This window comes from Lepidochelys olivacea (assembly GCF_965140295.1).
Source record: "Lepidochelys olivacea isolate rLepOli2 genome assembly, chromosome: 7".
In the NCBI taxonomy this organism is placed as follows: Eukaryota; Metazoa; Chordata; order Testudines; family Cheloniidae; genus Lepidochelys; species Lepidochelys olivacea.
Genome location: NC_140417.1, coordinates 71,185,507 through 71,207,246, shown reverse-complemented (window position 1 = coordinate 71,207,246; position 21,740 = coordinate 71,185,507). Strand labels below are relative to the sequence as shown.

At 38.6% G+C, this 21,740-nt stretch overlaps 1 protein-coding gene across 2 annotated transcripts in view; it reads right to left on the bottom strand.

Annotated features, from left to right (window-relative positions):
• Nucleotides 1-21,740, bottom strand: part of NRG3 (neuregulin 3) — a 910,532-nt gene that overhangs the window by 15,852 nt on the left and 872,940 nt on the right. For both annotated transcript variants that reach the window (XM_084635085.1, XM_084635086.1), the window contains exon 7: nt 13,102-13,229. In XM_084635085.1, coding sequence (XP_084491211.1) covers nt 13,102-13,229 — 128 coding nt within the window. The remainder of the gene's footprint in view (nt 1-13,101; nt 13,230-21,740) is intronic.

Sequence of the window (21,740 nt, the reverse complement as noted above, 5' to 3'; positions counted from 1 at the left end):
CAGAGAGTAAACAGAGTGCTCCCCCAAGGATCTGTACTGGGACCTCAGCTGTTCAACATATTCATAAATTATCTGGAAAAAGGGGTTAAAAATGAGGTGGCAAAGTTTGCAGACAATAAAAAAGTTACTCAACTTAGTTAAGTCCAAAGTTGTCTGCAAAAAGTTATAAAGGAATCTCACAAAAGTTGGTGACTGGGCAAGAAAATGGCACATGAAATTCAGTGTTTTTAAATGCAAAGCAATGCACATTGGAAAACATAATACCTGCTATACATGCACAGTGATGGAGTCTAAACCAGCTGTCACAACTCAAGAAAGAGATCTTGAAGTCATTGTGGATAGTTCCCTGAAAACAGCTGCTCAATGTGCAACAGCAGTCAAAAGATCTAATAGAATATTGGGAACCATTAGGAAAGGAGTAAAAAATAAGTCAGGAAATATCATAATGCCACTATATAAATCTATGGTACGCCCACACCTTGAATACTGCATGCAGTCACCCATCTCAAAAAAAAAAAAGTATATTAGAATTGGAAACGGTACAGAGAAGGGCAACAAAAATGATTAGGGGTATGGAACAGCTTCCATAGAAGGAGAGATTAAAAAGACTGGGACTGTTCATCTTAGAAAAGAGACTAAAGGGGGATAGGATAGAGATGTAGAAAGTGCATATGAAAGTGGATATGATGTGGAGAAAGTGCCTAAGAGTGTGATTCATTCCCTTCCCATAACACAAATGTGATACTCTGCACCCCATAGTCACTATAATGCTACAATTATGATATGGTTATAATATAATTATAATGCATCTTGTACAAAGTATGCCTTGTGAGATATAATTTTAAAAGTCTTAATCTGTTGAACATTAATATCTTGTTAATTTTCTGTGCTATCATTGTATAGGAAGTTTTGCAATATATGTGCCACTGAAACATGTTGTGAACAGCCTTTCAGGTACAATACTAAAAAGACCAAACAATGTTGAGGAGAATACAAAACACTCACAAGGATTACCCCAGGAACTGTGTACAATGGAAACCTCTCAGAGATAGCATGTACAAAATGGAGACTGTTTGACTCATGTCACAGCAAAAGATTTTTCCAGAAAGCTGGAAGAAGATATAAAAGGAGAAGTGACATCATCAGTTGGCCTTACTCCCCCTACAACACCTGAGAAACAAAGACTGAACTGGGAGAAGGGGGGTACCAGGCAAGACAGAAGAATTCCTGCCTGTGTATGCAAAAGCAGTAACCTGCTTATACTAGCTAACAGGCTGAGGCACTGCTTGATTCAAATCCTATCTAGTTTCTAAAGCACAGATTGTGTTTTTGTTTATTTCTTAGGTAATCTGCTTTGATCTGTAGGCTCACTACTTATAATCACTTAAAATCTCTCTTTCTGTAGTGTGTTTTGTTAGAATTCCTTGGGGAATCTGCTCAGGAACAAAAACTGGTGCACTGTCTTCTCCACTTTGAGGGATGAGCGGACTCAGTAATAAACTTATATTGATCAGGCTTTTTACCATGGCAAGACAGTACGCTCTGGGTCCTAGGCTGTGGAGGAGCCTTCATGTGACTGCAGCTGGGTGTGTCCCTGCCTCCATAAAGATTTGTGTGAGTGCAGGACCAGGAGCAGTCTGCAGCTTGTCAAGGCAAAACAGTGTTAGAGGGATCCCAGTCTTCTGAGACAGAGGGCTCAGTGGTACCCCAGTTCCAGCTTGCACCCATGGGCGGGGGGAAGGGCATCACAGGAAGAAGCAGGGGACACCCAATGAAATTAATAGGCAGCAGGTTTAAAACAAACAGAAGGAAGTACTACTTCACACAATGCACAGTCAACCTGTGGAACCTTATTGTCAGGGAATATTGTGAAGGCCAAAATTATAACTGGTTTTGAAAAAGAATTACATAAATTCATGGAGAATAGGTCCATCAATGGCTATTAGCCAAGACAGTCAGAAACACAGTCCCATGTTCCAGGTGTCCCTAATCCTCTGACAGTCAGAAGCTGGGACTAGATAACAGGGCAGTTCATTCCCTCTCAAGTATCTGGCATCGGTCACGGTTGGAAGACCGAATACTGGGCTAGATGGATCATTGGTCTGACCCGGTATGGCTATTCTTGTGTGCTTATACTTTAATATAGTTTTTGTGTGTGCATATATTTGTAAGAAGGATTACCTTTGATTACATGCATAAACCCAGTCTCTTTTGCAATCCAGTCAACTGCTGATGTGTTTGTTCTTCCTTTCACAGTACTTGCATTAAAAGTGGGCTTCATTCTGTACACAATGTGATCTTTATTTGTTGCTAGGGCCACACTTCCTTCCTAAGCAGCCCCCACCTGGACTAAGTATCTTGGACAGACTCCCCATATGCTCTACTATCAAATCAACTTTTTCTCCCTAAAATAAAACAGATGTTGCCTCCTAAAGTCATCTGTCTTATTTTCTCTTCAAGAACTCTGTCCCCGTTCTTCACAAACATCTTATATTGTTCTGCATCCCAGACTCTGCCACAGTTTTAACTTTTTAATTCGAAAAATCAATAACATGTTGTGATAGTAAGGGGTTTTCAATGACCTCTTTAAATGTATTTTTCCTCAGCTGTTTAGAACTCTAGAGAAACATTTTTTTTAAAAGAGTGTTGTGTGGATTGAAGTACTATACTTTTGATTCTAAAGACTGGGGATTAGCTCTTGAAATTTATTCTCTGAGAAATGAGTTTTATGATCTCAGCCTCCTCCTTTGTGAAAATTTATTCACCTTACAACACCACAAAACAATCAACAATCTGTGCTTGGATTCTGAGGAGGGAGTCTGAAAAGGTGTAGCTGACTGGATAATACACAGTGGACTGAAACCTCTACTTTTACTGCCTGTGGAAATCCACAAGCATATTACTTTGTCCACAAATTTGTTATTCTTTTTTTTTAGCTCTTTGTGGAATATTTTATTCTCCAAACTGATCTCAGATATTTGAAATGGGGGCTGTCTCACTTAGTAGTGAGTGATCTCATAAGTTGCATAGTATTTTTTCTCTTCTCTGATTGGGTGAGAATGCAGGATTTTCCACACGAAGACCTACATATGAAAATTTAACCATGTGAAATTTTGTTTCCTAGAACATTTTTGCCAGTAAAAGTTGATTGATCAAATCTTTATGGAATGTACACAAAAATGAATATGAACACAGGAAAAAGCAAATTCATAAACAAATTCCATCAAATATTTGCAGAACATTATTTACATTAGCTGCCCAATTGTTGCTATAGGTCAGGCTAGAAGTTGCAGACTTATGTGTACATCACTTGATTTCTTTAGGTACTGACAACAGTTCAGTGACAACTTGCTAACAGTTCTAAAAACAATATAATACTTGTTAACAGTCCTAAAAACAATATAATACGTTTTGCACATCCATAAAGCTTAAACTGTACTGAATTATAGGGCAAAACTCTTTTTCGTCAATAGTGCTAATGGTAAGTCTCCTAACATAGCCATGAGAAGCTTTTATTGTGTGAACACAGACAACTATGAATATACAAAAACATGTGTATGTGCACAAACACATTTGCACAGAAATTGCTCACCTGGCCACCCTACGTATTCATACAATGATTTGTGAGAATTTGGCAAGAGAAATTTAAATGTAAAATCTGCTAGAGAGCCAATAATAAATCAGACCTATATGTCTTTTGTCTTTCCCTCAAACAGGAGGGAATCAAACTATTTTAATATCTGGACTGAATGTATGTAGCTAGATAGAATATTCCATCTGGTCCAAAATACATCAGGAAACTTTTCTAAGACTCTGTCTCCTGCTATCTTTCTCCTATAAAGTGCTCTTCTCCCTAAGACAGTCAGATTTCTTTAGGCACTGTTCCTATTTATAAAGTTTATATCATCCAATCAGAGGGGGGAAAACATGCTAAGGGGACTTAGGTGAACAATAACAAGACTGATTGCAAAATATTCAAAGATGCACCTAATATGTCAGTAAACAAAAACTATTAGTCAATTATGATTAATAAACAAATCCATATAAATAATGCCTGGGTTATGAACAATTCACAAGTCAGAAAGAGATACAGCCCTGATCAATGAATGTCTTAGAAGAAATAGTTCAACCTTCTCTAACCTTAATGATGAATTATCAATGCATATTTGCAAGTTGTTTTGTGTGGAATTTTTCTTCAGGTTAAACAACTGAATAGAACCAAACCCTACTCAGCAAGTGGCATATTGCCTTGTCAGTACACATGCACAGCTCCCAGAAGAGTTAAACTTGTGTGTAAGGTGGAAAATTGCACTGCATTGAATTTATAATAATTCTGGGAACCATCTTGCTCTTTTTTGTTTTAGTTTGTTACCAAACAAAACTGATTATACATCTCATGATGGATGAGCACATTGAGAAGTACCTTTGTTTACTGAAACATGAAAAGCATTAGCAGGAGGGACACAATTTAAGTGAGAAAACTTGAGATAAAAATCAAAGGGTACTTTATTGCAATAGGCAGTTAAGCACCTTGAAAGCGATTCAGGCATAAACTGCCAACTATTCATCTGGTATATACTGGCTCAGAAGCAGCAACATTAATCTGACTGCAGAGATCCATAGGAAGGCATTAGAACTTCCACCATCCTGATTTTTTCAGCAGATCACCTGATTACAGCTGTGCAGAAAAGAATCACAACCAGTGTAATGGATCCTAAAGTGCTTTATAAACTGATAGAAAATCTGGAAGACAGGGATACTTCATACACTTCCAGGATTGAATTCAGACACTGTTTAACGGAACAAGACAAGTGTCCCTCTGCATTTTTTTTTTCCTGAGTGGAAACACTAGGTGTACAGACACACAATCTGGCTCTAGTTCTTCTGATTCCCCTAATATACGATCATGACTGTCCCTCCTTTTGTCCCTGTACATCCCAGGAATCCCATCTCTTCACTCTCTTTGTCACATCACAAACAAAATGTAGCTGCACAAACAACATTTTGTTCTTAAATGTGTGTGAGTGTGTAAAGAGAAGGGTGTCCTGGTTTACTGTCCTCATTTCTTTCCTCCCCTCTTTCTCGCCTTCCATCTCTCAGTAATACTTTGCTCTCCTTCACTTCATTTCCCTTTTTTGGACTATTGTTTATTCAGCTTATTAATATTCTGTGCCATTTTCTTCTGTCTCCTCAGCCCCATTTCCCATTCCCGTTTTTAACAGTATCATTGCCATGCTTCCCTTTCCCTCAGTCCTTCTCCTTGGCCCCCATTTCCTTTTTGCCTCCCCTGCATCCCTTAGCCTCAATATCTTTTTCTTTTCTCCTGATCCCCCATTTTCTCTCTCTGACCCACAGGATCTATTTTCATTTCCTGGGTCTACCAGTGCTCGTTACTTGTCTTTGCATACTGCTGGTCTTCTCTCACCTTTCCTCCACCTCATATTTTCCTTCCCCTGCTCTAGTTTCCCCAACAACTTTTCCCTCCACTTCCAGCCTTTATTCTTTTCCTTCTAGCCCCCTTTCTCTAGTCCCTATGCCCTGAGTAGTAGCTCTGAGTGAGGTAGGTAAGAGAAGGATGAATCTTCTGCTCCAACACTCCTGATGAAGTCAGAGACCAGTTACTTATGCTCTTTGGTATGACGGCTGCCTTCTCTGCTTGGTTTCTTTGGCCTTCCATGGGTAAGACCCAGAGCGGCAGCTCAACAGGAGAGTACTGCAGGACAGTGCAGAGTTACTGCCTGTAAGAGGTTTGTGAAACTCTTTAGTGCCAAACCTGCAAGAAGAACTGCACAGACAGAAGCCTGAAATGGAGCCCACTGCATTTAGAAGCCTTTGTTTGCTCTTGTTTGGGAATTTGCAAAAAGAAAAGTAAATTTTTGGTCGCTGAACATTGGTCTTTTATTGAAAACATGTTTTTTATTCCTGAACCTGAAAAAGAAATATTTTTGTTTTTTCAGTTTTCATTTTTTCCCCTTTCCCCATGACAAAATAGAAAAAAGAAAGTGGGGAAAGAGAAAAAACAAAAAACAGAGAGAGGAGCAAATGGGACAAGACAACAAAACCCTGAAAATTCTCTCTAAAAACTTCTGTGAACAATTTCAAATAAACAAAAAATGCTCATTTTAAAACAATCAGAATGAAAATTATTATTATTATTTTATATTTTTTTTTGCAAAAACTGCTTATCACTTTTGACCAGTTCAAAATAAAACTTTAACAATTGCTGTTTGGCAAGTAACTGGCATTCCTACAATATAAAAACAGTATTTCCTATACCACTAAAGGGATAGGGAATGTTAATTAGGAAAAAAAGGTAAAGATTTAAATAGCACTGCACGAAAGTTGCAAAAATGAGAAGCCCACACAGTTGTAAGCCTGATATGTCTATTTTCAGAAGACAAGTTGCGAAAATTGTATATTTTCACATAATTTGCTGGATGGTGCTATGCATATTTATTTATTTTACATAGTTGATAGCTCAGTAGTATTGCTACAGAATGTATATACTATGTTGTGTACTGACAAAAACATACATATTCTGCTGTCTAACACTGAAATGTCTGTTTCTTGCCCTGTTGACAGCAGGAGCACCCCAATGACAGTTAGTTGCCAGACATTATATATCTTAAGAGCCAGCCAAATTTTTAGCCTTAGTACATTTAGACAATCTGCTGCTAACATTTATTCTGATCAATGGGATGCACTTCAGATCAGTTTTCAGTATTTTAATAATTAAGGATCTGCTATATCTACTAACATGAGTGTCTGTCTGTCATAAATATAAAGGGAAGGGTAAACCCCTTTGAAATCCCTCCTGGCCAGGGGAAAGCTCCTCTCACCTGTAAAGGGTTAAGAAGCTAAAGGTAACCTCGCTGGCACCTGACCAAAATGACCAATGAGGAGACAAGATACTTTCAAAAGCTGGGAGGAGGGAGAGAAACAAAGGGTCTGTGTCTGTCTGTAGTCGTCTTGGCCAGGGATAGACCAGGAACGGAGTCTTAGAACTTTTAGTAAGTAATCTAGCTAGGTATGTGTTAGATTATGATTTCTTTAAATGGCTGAGAAAAGAATTGTGCTGAATAGAATAACTATTTCTGTCTGTGTATCTTTTTTGTAACTTAAGGTTTTGCCTAGAGGGGTTCTCTATGTTTTTGAATCTAATTACCCTGTAAGATATCTACCATCCTGATTTTACAGGGGGGATTTCTTTATTTCTATTTACTTCTATTTTTTATTAAAAGTCTTCTTGTAAAACACTGAATGCTTTTTCATTGTTCTCAGAACCAAGGGTTTGGGTCTGTGGTCACCTATGCAAATTGGTGAGGCTTTTTATCCAACATTTCCCAGGAAAGGGGGGGTGCAAGTGTTGGGAGGATTGTTCATTGTTCTTAAGATCCAAGGGTCTGGATCTGTAGTCACCTAAGCAAATTGGTGAGGCTTTTTACCAAACCTTGTCCAGGAAGTGGGGTGCAAGGTTTTGGGAAGTATTTTGGGGGGAAGGACGCGTCCAAACAGCTCTTCCCCAGTAACCAGTATTAGTTTGGTGGTGGTAGCGGCCAGTCCAAGGATAACGGGTGTAATATTTGTACCTTGGGGAAGTTTTGACCTAAGCTGGTAAAGATAAGCTTAGGAGGTTTTTCATGCAGGTCCCCACATCTGTACCCTAGAGTTCAGAGTGGGGGAGGAACCTTGACACTGTCAGAATAAATATTGTGTGATGATGTAATATTGTACAACAAGACCTTTGTCAGACTGTTTATGAATGATGACACAGAGTGAATCAGCCTCCAGACTAGTCTATGCTATAATGGTTCCCCCAAAGAAGAGACTTGGATAAATCTTCATCCAGGCATACAGCAGATTAAGTAAATATAATATGAGCTGTGATCTGATTTCCCTTTGACCCACATTGAAAACATATTCCAGTCTGTTGGTAAACATGAAAATTTAAAACTCTTGGTTTTGCATTTGTATGTCTTGCTAGTTCTAATTCAGAGACAGATTGGGTTTTGTATATATTGAAATGGGCTTGCCACAAAAATCAAATAATAACAACACTCTTTATAATATTTGCCACTAAGAGAATATTAACAGCATCCTTGGGACCTGAACAAAATTGTGAATGTTATGAAAAGAACAGTGTGATTATAATGACATTTAGTATATCAAGGAGCCATGGTATAGAAAAATCAGATACATTACTATAACAAAAAGCTCATGTGTATTTAGCAGGGTTTTTTTCCTTTCTTTTCTTTCTTTACAATATTTGTAGTGAGGTAAATTTTAAGCATCTGAACAGTTTTTCCTCCTGTGTTTTTGCTAGAGCAGAGGTTCTCAATCAGGAGTATGTATAGCCCCGGTGGTACGCAGAGGTCTTCCAGGGGGTAGGTACATCAATTCATCTAACTATTTTCCTAGTTTTACAACAGGCTACATAAAAAGCACTAGCGAAGTCAGTACAAACTAAAATTGCATATGGACAATGACTTGTTTATACTGCTCTACATGCTGTACACTGAAATGTAAGTACAATATTTATTTTCCAATTGATTTATTTTATAATTATATGGTAAAAATGAGAAAGTAAGCAATATTTCAGTCATAGGGTCCTGTTACACTTTTGTATTTTTATGTTTGATTTTGTAAGCAAGTAGTTTTCAAGTGAGGTGAAACTTGGGGGTACACAAGCCAAATCAGACTCCTGAAAGAGGTACAGTAGTCTGGAAAGGCTGAGGAGCCACTGTGCTAGAGGTGGTATCTGGGCACCAGAAGAATTTCAGGACTGTGTCTAATCCAAGCATGGGTGATGAAGTTTTCCCCTAGCATTTATTCCTTGAACTGTTATGTCTAACATCATGAGCCAGATTCTCAATATGAGTGATGGAAAGGGAATGCAATCTGGCCACTTTTCCAGAACTGGCCATGCATTTTTCTCATCCTCTTGCATACGCTGCAGTTCCTTTACAGCACCCAACCTATATCCAAGAGGTCCAGCTGTCTAGCCCTGGGACTCATATGCTATTTGAATATGATAACTAAGATTTGGCTCATGACCCATACACTACACACATGCACAACCCCCTAGAGGCTAAAGGTATCAGATAAGTGACGTTGCCGTCCTAGTTTCAGCTGGTCAGATATATGAAATGTTTACTGAACCTACAAAGAGCTTACTCTTTCCAGAATTTTTTTCCAGCTCTAATAAGAATAAATAAATAAAAATGCCAGAACACAGGCAAGTTTAGACATTAAAGTAGGGTACTATTTTGCCATCTTCATAGGAAAATATAATTACTTTACGGTGGATTTCTGACTTCCTAATTTGCATTTAGCAGTAGTATACTCTTCAGTCAATTCCAATTAAATCAATGAATTGAAATCAGTAGAATTAATTGCAGAGCAAGCTGCTGCTCAACAAGAGTAAGTGGATCAGACTCTAGACTCATGAGTTGCAAAGTGGTCATTTGTTCCATCTATATAAACTAGATCTTGAGCAACAGTAGTTGCTGTTGAAGAGTGTGGAGAAGCCCATAGGCAGGCCCAGAGAAGCTGCTGTAAATTAGGCTGCTCTAATTTACTCTGGGGGGCATTTCAACACCAGAGCAGCCTAAAGTCCCAAGAGCACATAGTTGGGGTAAACTCACCTTTGGTCCATCTCCCCTTGGGCTGCATCTCCTGGACTAAAATCTTGGCTTTCATCTACCAGCAGCTGGTATGTAAAGTTCATCATATGCTTAAGTGATCTGCTAACTTGAGTTCTATGTCACTGCTCAGTTTGGCCCAGGGACCTCAACTGCTTGACACAAGTAATATTTAGGGCAAAATTTAGCACTAATAATTCAAATTACTTTCCTAAATTGGTCATATGTACAATATAGAAACAAAAGTTAATTATAACTAGTTTGAAATCTGTAACCTAAGGCTTATAAAGGAAGGGCCCAAACTAAAAAAAAAAAAAAAAAAGACAGATGACTAATCAATCAGTGGTGCAGTACTTGTAAACCAGTGACACAGAGTAACTTATGAAGCAGTTGCATGATGCATAAATCAATGATAGGCTTATAAATCACTGACATTTTGAAGTCTATTGCATGTTTTATACAACAAAGGCTTGATATATTAAATTGCAAATTATAAAATTACGAAAGAAATTATTTATAAATCAAGGCAAGCTCATCAATCAGTGCAAACGCATCTTTGACGCAAGTAATATTAATATAATTTATTGCTGGCACCCTATAAATAAGGCACTTGATCCTGTTTTTCTTTCAGCAAAGAAGGCAGCATTAGCAGTGCAGAATATTGGATTGGATACTCTATTGTCAAATTTATAGGAATTCTTCTACTCTAGAAGAGTTTAACTAAATGTGGCTTATATAGTGACTTCCTTGTAGAAGAAAAATGAATGTGTTTGGAAGTTCTTATTAGATTTTTATTTTAAACAGCATTTGTATATTAGGGTAATCTTTGGGAGGTTTAAAATATGTGGGGCTTTTATTATTTCATGATATGTTATGTAATTAAGATTCAGGAGACATTTCCTGATGAAACTTTATAACATGATTTTATACATAGAGAGATCATAAATATGGACATTTCTTTCATTTGAAATATTTTCTTTTTAAAGGGTTATAACATATCTTTTCCATTTAACTAAAATATTAAAAACTTTTAATGGAAAATGTTCTAGGCACCAAATTTAGTAGTCCATCTCTATTCAGCAAAGCACTTAGAGAATGTGCATAAACACTTTGTGAAATTGGGGCTCTAGGGAGTGAATTTTACATGAGAGTTGGCATTTTTTGCCAAGTTAAAAGGCTTAACTAAGGCAAATGTAATGGTACCCAATGGTACCTTATTGGCTGAACACTGTACTTTGATTGATTTTCTTAGCCTTCCAATCTATTAGAATATAAAAAAGGAGAAACTGTGGCTGATCTAAGTGGCTAGAATGAAATGTCCCTTTGGGATTCAAACAAATAATAGAACAGTTACAGTAAAGTAGGGCAAAGGAAGACTTAATTAAGTATAATTGTCTTAAGGAATAGACCGTATTCATTATCATTACATTTTTCTCCCTAGACTTGCATGATGGACATCATTGTGACCTCATTTTTCTCTGCCATTGTTTTTGAGATCTTTAGTTGTTCCCCTTATCAAATCATCCATATTCTTTGTGCAAGAGGTTATCACCACAACTTCAGTGATGCTAAATAAAGCTGTTTACACAGGTATGAATTTGACCCCTAATATCTCAACCCATCATACACACTTGTCATATGTAAAACCAGAAATTAAAAAAAATTGATCATAGAATCATAGAATAACAGAGTTGGAAGGGACCTCAGGAGGTCATCTAGTCAAACCCCCTGCTCAAAGCAGGACCAATCCCCAATTAAATCATCCCAGCCAGGGCTTTGTCAAGCCAGACCTTAAAAACTTCTAAGGAAGGAGATTCTACCACCTCCCTAGGTAACGCATTCCAGTGTTTCACCACCCTCCTAGTGAAAAAGTTTTTCCTAATATCCAACCTAAACCTCCCCCACTGCAACTTGAGACCATTACTCCTTGTCCTGTCCTCTTCTACCACTGAGAATAGTCTAGAACCACCTCTTTGGAACCACCTCTCAGGTAGCTGAAAGCAGCTATCAAATCCCCCCTCATTCTTCTCTTCTGCAGACTAAACAATCCCAGTTCCCTCAGCCTCTCCTCATATGTCATGTGTTCCAGACCCCTAATCATTTTTGTTGCCCTTCGCTGGACTCTCTCCAATTTATCCACATCCTTCTTGTAGTGTGGGGCCCAAAACTGGACACAGTACTCCAGATGAGGCGTCACCAATGTCAAATAGAGGGGAACGATCACGTCCCTCGATCTGCTCGCTATGCCCCTACTTATACATCCCAAAATGCCATTGGCCTTCTTGGCAACAAGGGCACACTGTTGACTCATATCCAGCTTCTCGTCCACTGTCACCCCTAGGTCCTTTTCCGCAGAACTGCTGCCTAGCCATTCGGTCCCTAGTCTGTAGCGGTGCATTGGATTCTTCCGTCCTAAGTGCAGGACCCTGCATTTATCCTTGTTGAACCTCATCAGATTTCTTTTGGCCCAATCCTCCAATTTGTCTAGGTCCCTCTGTATCCTATCCCTACCTGCCACCGTATCTACCACTCCTCCCAGTTTAGTATCATCCGCAAATTTGCTGAGAGTGCAATCCACACCATCCTCCAGATCATTTATGAAGATATTGAACAAAACCGGCCCTTGGACCGACCCTTGGGGCACTGCACTTGATACCGGCTGCCAACTAGACATGGAGCCATTGATCACTACCCGGTGAGCCCGACAATCTAGCCAACTTTCTACCCGCCTTATAGTGCATTCATCCAGCCCATACTTCTTTAACTTGCTGACAAGAATACTGTGGGAGACCGTGTCAAGAGCTTTGCTCAAGTCAAGAAACAATACATCCACTGCTTTCCCTTCATCCACAGAACCAGTGGATGAACTGATCTAAAATGACATCGCTTTCGATGTTAAAAATTGACTCCTCCCACACACCCCAACTCTTGGAAGCATTATATATCCAAACTTTAAAATGTTAGTCTTCGAAAGCACTGCTGGCTGTTACTACTCATGAATATACACCAAAACCAATCATTTTTCATTTAGAGTATTATTTGTTTAAAGAAACATTGAGAAATGTTGAAAGTTTGCAACAGAGCCTGCCTAGGGGAGCATGAGTCATTAACTTCATGAACTAAGATAGGGCAGGAGAGGAAGAATCTTGTTTTTCAATGGTTTCTCAGAATACAATTGTTTAATTCACTAGTCTCTGTCTGCAGCTTTGATAGTGTCTCTTAATAGTTCCTCTAGGCTCTTTACAGAGGGTAGATATAGTCTGTGAGCATCTTTAATGCCTTTTTATTTCTAAAGCTAAGGAAATGCTTGGTCATCTGCTTAATGATTGGATCAGGTCTCTGTTAGTACATACTGTCTTGAGTGTCTCCCCATCACAAAGAACAATAATCTTGTATATGTATCACTAAACCAGTGACATCTCTGCCTGCCAATTTTCTGGTCTGAGAGCCATTTCCTTACCTATGTTGCTTGATAGGCTGGCTTCCTCTGTCAGGAGACAAGGCTTCAGGGAAAGATTGAGTGCCTGAAAAACTAGACTCCATAACTTTTCCCATCACAGGCCCAGGATGCCTGTCTGTCTTTGAATACTGTGGTACAGAGAATAAAAAGCAATTAATACATTAAAAGCAGAATACATTATGCATGTTATCAATATCTGAAATGAAAAAGGAGGGGGATGGGCGGTTTTTTTAAAGTAAAAATGTCACTGGGAGAAAAAGAATGAATTAAATAACCTGTGCATACTGGAAAGCACAAATACAGTGCTCACTGTTAAAATATTGACATTTACCATTTGAAAGTATTTAGTGTTATTGCAGTATCATACAGGTACCTCTACCCTTAGTATTAGGGAATGCTATAATATTGAATCCTTTAGTCACATGCCTGATTTTAGAATTGCCCCTGCAAGATGGTCTATCTCAGAAGATCCTTAGGACCTGGCAGGGCTGTGTCTCCTTTCATTAACAGATGGAACCAGCAAACCCAAAAGAAAAAAACACACTTGGATTGAAATAAATATGAAATGGTGGATCCAAACATCCTTTGGGGAAAGTCTACATCCCGATTTGCAATTTGTGACGCAGGCCTACCTGGGGTCTACATGGGGAAAGTCTACATCCCGATTTGCAATTTGTGACGCAGGCCTACCTGGGGTCTACATTTACAGTCTGAAAGCAATTGGCATTCCAGTGGTACTATGGGTATGGTGTTCTCTATTTGAGTACTGATCCTCATAGGAACCTCTAGAGTCTATACATTTGGAAATGGAAATAAAACAAGAACAGACTTTCTTCTAATTAAATACTTGGTCTTGCTTTGAATATACAGTGAGCGCTTCTCTGATCTGGCTCCAAGTGGAACCAGAAAGTGCAGAGATATGTAAATATTAACAAATGAATAACAGAACATTTAAAAACCCAAAATAAATTCCATTTCAGCATGATGTCAGGGATGGATGAATGTGCAGTCTGATTCTTATTTTATCAAACCAGTTTGCTCATCCATAATGTTCATTGGGTAATATCCCAGAGATATGAGAAATGGATCTGCCTTTTCATGTAGATTTTAAAAAGTAGTGCAGTTGGCAGCTTTCTTAGGCTACGTGACAATTACCTAAAGTTAGCCTGGTTGGCTCTATGTTTTCCAAATTTGGGTTGCTCTATATCACCAATATTTCCATTTCTTTTGCAATAAACAAAATATTGTGCAAGATAGGACATGATACAAGTTAACTCAAGGATGCCTAAATCACTTACGCCCGCTAGAAAGTCACAGCTGATATTATTAAACAACCATTATAGTAAAAAGAGTAACAGTGATTCAATATAAACTGTCCATGGTGAAGAACTGGTACAATTTCTGTCACAATGCATCTCTTTGTCATAGTTATTTTGTAGCCTAATAGAAAAGGCCCAACATTTAGTGCACATAAAAACTAAAATATCCCCTTTCTTAGGTTTAATCATACATACTACCATCTTCAACAAAATCAGAAATGGATGACAGAAACCTGAGATCTAGTCAATTTAAAAAATGAGTTAAATATAGTTTTAGTTATTACATCCACCCTTGATTCACCTGGCCATTTTCTGTGGCTAAACAAACACATGTTCCCCCTGCGTTTTTCCTCTCCCTGCTTGCTCTGTGAAACATCCACACAAAACAACAGGTTTCAGAGTAGCAGACATGTTAGTCTGAATCCGCAAAAACAACAGGAGTACTTGTGGCACTTTAGAGACTAACAAATTTATTTGAGCATAAGCTTTCGTGGGCTACAGCCCGCTTCATCGGATGCATAGACTGGAACATATGATAAGTCAATACATATACATACTGAGAACATGAAGAGATGGAGTAAGAGGCTAATTAATTAAGATGAGCCATTGTCAGCAAGAGAAAATTCTCCTGCTGATAATAGCTCATCTTAATTAATTAGCCTCTTACTCTACCTTTTCAATTCTCTGTGTGTATATATATATCTTCTTACTATATGTTCCATTCTATGCATTCTGATGAAGTGGGCTGTAGCCCACGAAAGCTTAGTCTCAAAAAAATTTGTTAGTCTCTAAGGTGCCACAAGTACTCCTGTTCTTTCTACAAACAACAAGGTAAAATGACTAAGGCTGGGGGAGATATGACAATGAAACTGAATATATGCAAAGTGCTGTCAAATGCACAAATGCTGGTAAACTAGAGTAAATGTATTATGTTCTTATCTCTTTCAGTCGTAGGGAGCTTTGTTATCATTGGTAACAACATTTTCAGACAGAAGTATGATTTTTAAGGTGCCAGCTTTCCCAAAGGTTTCAAACTTTAATGGTTTCTCTGCCAGATACAAAAAGGAAACTGCCTTTGATTTTTGACCTGAATAAATCAATTTGATCTACAAAAAGAATGAAGTGTTAATTCAAGAAAGTTATTCCTGTCCCTTCTTGTATTTTACATGAGATTAAATTGAAGGTCCAAATGGCCTGTAAGATCATGAGTCTGAAGTGAACCATAAATGATAGTTAGGGCTCAGTCCTGCCCTCTGGACTGGTGTGAAAAACTGCTGTGGATTGGGGCAGAAGATGGCACAATTCATCTGTTCTCCCCATACATGAAGAGAAGCACGATCCTTTCAAAGTGCCCTAGAAGGTTGGATAAAATACCAGCCCATTTAGCAAATTCCTCAACAGGCACTCTCTGCAGGTTAGTGGGGTTTTTTGTTGGTGTTCTTCAGCTGACAGATTTATTTCTTCATTATTAAATTTACAGCTTGCCCATAATCATGATGCTAATTCACCCAGAAAATAATAAAAGACTCATGTGGCCTGATTCCACATTCCTTGAAGTCAAGAGCAAAACTCACAAGGACTCCAGTTGTGATGGGTCAGATAAGAGTTTATAAGCACTTTTCACAAGCCTCTAAACAGTTTTGTGCAATTACAATGGTTGCCTTTGAAGCTAAGAATCAGGTTTACATTTTTTTTGTCTTGAGAATTTTAATATCATCTTGTCTGTAGGAATTTGTTTGTATTCATGTCCCTTGTCACATATTTATGTATATTTATACTCACTGCTGTATTTATTGCTCCTTAAGATTGACCATACTTTCCATGTCCCTTCTCTTTCCATTTCCCAGATACCATTCCTATACACACTTATAACCTGATTTTCACAAGTGCTGAGCAACCACAGCTTCCTCTGGCTGCAATGAGTTGTGGATGCTCAATAAACCTGAATAATCAAGCTAGTCGCCCAGTTTGGTAGAGTTATTTGAGGCAGGCTCTTCGGGTAGATTTAAAACACAGCTGAAGATTTATTTATGCTATTTATTTTTAGGTTTTTACTGTCTCTTGGTTGACTATTTCTGCTTCTTGTTTGAGCAGTTTTCTGAAAAGTCCTTTGATACATGTGGCTAAATACATTAATGAATAATGGTAGAGTTTAAAAATAAACCTTTGTGCAAATTTTCATTTACTCACAGTTTCATGGTGAAAATAAACTGTTATAGGCAATTACCCATCCTTTCAGCTTCTCATGAGTAATATTCCACCCCTTTCCTAGATATGCTATTAAAATCTGAGGACACAGCATGGTCTAATATGCAGAATACTGGCCTGGGAATCGGGAAATCTTAATTCTATTCATGGCTCTGCCACCTCACTTGTGTGACTTTGAGCAAATCATTTAATCTCTCTGTGCCTGGATTTCACGAATTGTAAGACTAGGATAATGGTACCAGCCTTTGTAAAGTGCTTTGAGATCTCTGGATGGCAAGTGCTATACAACTGCTGAGCATTTTTATTATTATGGGGTTACACAAAAAGCAAGGAGCTGCTTTATGACTACACCATTCAAAGGACGGTGAAATGAGGGTCAGCTTCACCACTTGCAGAAACAGGGAGTACAATTTGCAACCATCTACTCGTGTGGGGCAACAATGCCGGAAAGGGAGGGCAGGGGGAAGCCAGCTACAAACCCATCTGAAACCTGTGGGTACATGCTCAGCACAGCAGCTGCCCATGCTATGATGGCTACAATACTATTTATACTTACGCTAGTTCTCGTCAAGCTACTGTGAGGGTACATAAGCAGGGGAATCACATCCCTAGCTTGTAGTGTAGACATAGTCTTACAGTGTACGTCAAAGAGCATCAGTTGACCCTATGATTTTACTTCTTTAACTAGATAGGTTGGTGCAAACTGCTTCCATGGGATGTTCCAAAGTCAGAAACCTAGTTTCTTCTCAGGAACCCCCTTGAATAGCCCCATATTTAGAACTACCCCCTATAAGAGCAGGAATTTCTAACTCGTTTACAGTATCTCTCTCATTACTGCTGGTCTAGTGTGGTCAATATTTAACTGCCAGTATTCCCATGATAGTTTGTTTAAATCAGATGTGTCTATTTTGACAGCTCTGCCAAAACTACAGTGTATGTCCCAAACACTCAGGGGGTTAAATGGAAGTGGAAAATTTGCTGTTGAACTTTCTGACGGGTCTGATCATCTCATAGGCCAAAACATATTTCGTTTCCCTTCCCCCAACAAATTAAGAAAGAGCTTTAAATGTCACTATCTTGCTGTGCAACAAATTACTCTGTATTTCTACAGAATAGTCCAATAAATAATTTATTACACACTCCAGCAAAAAGTGACAAGACTGAGAAAAGGCATTTTTATCCCTGATAGTGAGGAATTGAGAATGATAGGAAGGTTTGGAATCAGTGACCACAAGCACTTGAACCAAGCATGGTGAAGAATGTGACCACAAAATGCAGCAAAACAAGAGTACTGGACATCAGGAAAGAAGGTGATGGGGAATTAAGAGATCTACTGAGTAAGGTGCAGTAGCAGGAAGTTTTAAAATCCACAGGTGTTAAAAGAGGCCAGGAATTCCTAAAAGGCATTTTAATTAGGTTGACAACCCACAGTTTCTCTGATCAAGGTGAATGCAAGAATTTGGCCAGTTTGCTTCACAAAGGGCTATTCAAAATTGTGAGAGTTAAAGGAAATCTCTGAGTATAAAAAGTCTTGCAGGGTATGTAGACACAAACAACAAAAAGCTTTTTCTTCTGAGGATAAGAAAGGTGGAGCATTCTCTTTGCATGTCTCCACCTCTCTCTGTCACTTGCCTGGGCAAGGGTGGAATAGCAGGTGAGCATCTGTACTCCTTAAAATCGAGGGACCCCTAATGTGGCCACATAAGTGGAGAGGGCTCCCCAAAGTAGCTGCATTAAGAACAGACACAATCTGGCCCTTTATGAGTGAATGTTAAGGGTTAGGGGAGGGGGGCAGAATAAGGTGATTTTACAACTATATCATGGGAGACGTAGTAGTACTAGACAAGCAGTAGGATGGAATTTAAATCACTGGTGACTCAATAATAACGGCACTACTGAGTTCTTTAAATATGCCTTTAACAAAAAAAATCACAAAAGAAGTTTGAATGACTTGAAGGAGATAAGAATAACTATTGATAAATAACAAGTCAAATATTACAACACTTGGAAAATATATATAGATACACAAACTGATCCAGGTTCAAGACACCCAGGAATTAGCTGACTGTATTGTCGGAGGTTATTTTTGAAAAGTGACAGACAAATGGGAACGAAACAGGAAATAATAAATGTAGTAACACTGTTCAAACAAGAAAATTAGAGTAATCCTGGCCATTACTATCATATAAATCCAGACTATATCCCTAACAAAATAATGGAAGCAGTGTTAAGAGGAGAAAGCTCAACAAACACCTGGGGGGTAATAGAATCGAAAGCCATAAGTAGCAGGAGTTTATAAATAATAATTCTTCCCTAACAAACAAGATTGCTGATTTGTTTGATAGAATTACAGAATTCGTCAATGCTGTTTAGTCTATGGGGGAGGAAAGGGGCAGACTTGCATAAAGAAAAAATGCATGTAATCTACTGGTAAATGGAGCTCTCCAAGTGTATTGCAGCTGCAAATCCACACTTATTCTCCCTTCTCCAGAGACATTATCGGAACATTTTCATTAAGCATTAAGAAACTGAGAAGTATAAAGTGGGGTAACTTTTGGAACATGTGGATCACAGGGTACTTGAGCCCCCCTCCCAACAGATTTAATACCAAATGTTCTGTAGCTCACATGCCTGGCACATGACTCCTACAATGTGGATCTGCCCAGGCAATACAACTCCACATATTGCTAGGTAGCCTTCCGTTCCTAGCTGTGGATATTCTCCTGAAGGGACACACAAAAATAAAGGATGTGAACAATCTGAATTCTAATGTTTCTACATTTCATACTATCAGCAATCCCTGTTGCTTTCTGAATATCATGTTGCTTAACTTGAGCATCTATTTCACATCTCATTAAATGACTGTAAAAGCAACCCTTCCATATGAATGTTTAATGAATTTAGGGGAACATCCCAAACCGCAATTTGAAACATGAATTCCAACTAGATAACATTTAGTTTAGGATGCAGCAAGAAACTGCATTACAAATGGAAAATATTTTGAAAGCAAACATCCAGAGTTTTTAACCTTCTTTGTGATTTTCATAATCAAGCTGTTCTAAAGAAATCTTTAATTGGCACGGAGGTGGGCTATCAGAAGGATTGAGATTTATTAATCCATATTTTCCTGCAACAGATGCAAATATGATAAGTTAGGCTAGAGTGAAATGCAAGTTTGTAATCCATTTGAATGCTTGGTTCAAAATGAAATAGAGGGTCTACCTACAATAGTAATTTTTTTTCATTAACATAGTACCTCTCATTAACAGAAACCCAAAGTGCCTTTCTAAGTATAAACAATACAACCCTGATTTACCAATCTCCAATTTTAAAAAGGGGGGGTTGGCACCCCTGCACTGTAATTGGTCAAGCTCCTTTAAAGCCAGCCTCTTTGCAAAGTCAGCTGAGTACCACTAATTGTGTTCTGGACACCCAGAGTGCAACCTCTTCCAAAGGGAAGAGCGAGGATAGAATGTCTGGAAGAATCTGTGCATTGGGTTCACTTTACCCACGAATGAAATGTACCAATCTCTAGTTTAGCAGGCGGCAGATGTTTAACAGTGGCCTGAAATACCACAGCCATTTGACTTTATTAAACTCATAATCCTTACACAAACAGTGTCTACCGTACCCATTTCACAACTATTACAGAGAACAGGAGGGAAAATAATCTGGGTATAAAATTTGGAGTCACGAGACCCAGTTTAGAGAAGGAGGAGTTAAGTCTGGGAGCATTTGCTGGGAGGGAAGAGAGGAAGAGCTGGGTGAGGTAGGAAAGAGGGAGGTAGATTTTTGGGATCCACTCAAAGAGGTAGGCAAGGAGAAGACTTCAAAGATTTATAGAAGCACACTTTTGGGGGACATGTGAAAATCAAATATCCAAGCCTTTTGAGGTTGCCCCATTGTCAGTTAACAGGGTTCAGTAGTTGCTAAGTATCCCCAATGAACAATTCTCAGGGATGCCATGTAAGCACTTCTAATTTTTTGAAGGAGGGTGGATCTTCATCATCCATCTTTTGCCATGGCACAGGCTTCATCATACTCCCATTGAAGTCACTTTGACTTTTGCCTTTGACTTCAACGGGAGAAGGATCAGGGCAACAATATGCACTTAGGGGGCCAAATGCTCAGCCTAGCGCCCCGTCTAACCAGCTGAGCTGGGTCCTGGAGAGAAGTTTCTGGGCTGGGTGTGGAATCCTTCCCATCATCAACAGATTGTGAGCTGCTGAGGCAAAGTTCCATGGAGATTACTACAGCTCAGTGACTGAAATACTGCTGAATATACTTCTGTTTCCTCACGGGAATGCTCTGCCTCCCCATCAGTGTCCTGTTCCCAGTCCTTTCACACCAGAACCCCATTACAGCTTTTGAGGAGGAGGCAGGATTTGCCCCCTAAGAGTTGATATTTTGCACTTTCCCAGTTTTGGAACAAGTTTGAAAGTCTTTTTTTGTCATTGTCGTTTTACTGTAATGGTTTATGAATATTTAATGAAGTGCCTTCCTGCACTAAGTCTTTCCAACAATAGAAACCATGATTACCCCGCAATGTTATGCTACATCCTTAACCGTGCAAGGTCATTCTATTTTTTTCTTCCTTAATGTCCTTGCTCCCAAAGGGAAAATGCATTAAAAGCAAGGCTAGAACATCTCCCTGCCAGCAGCACAAGATCTGGAAAACTGTGTGTTAATTACCATAATTGGTATTCACCATTCTGAACAGCGCTGTCTGGTAAGCAAACTTTGGCTGAAAACCATTGTTATTGTTTATTATTTCAAATCCCCCAAAACTGCAATCCTCAAACTACCACTTCAGCCATCATGACCATTATAAGGGACATATTAAGCATTATTATGACAACAATAGAATAGGACATTAGTGAAGCTTATGGTGTGTTTATCAAATGCTCAAAAGACACTAAATAATTATTTACGAAGTTGTAGCAAAATATATTTGACTGAATTAAAAACAAAGGGAAAGAGACAATATACATAGTAATATTCGAGACCTGGTGTATACAGCATATGTTCGAGCAAAGGATCACAAAAAACACTTTACAAACTTCACTTCACCTGCTAATGTGCTGGAAACACAGATGATAGCTATTCTGAATC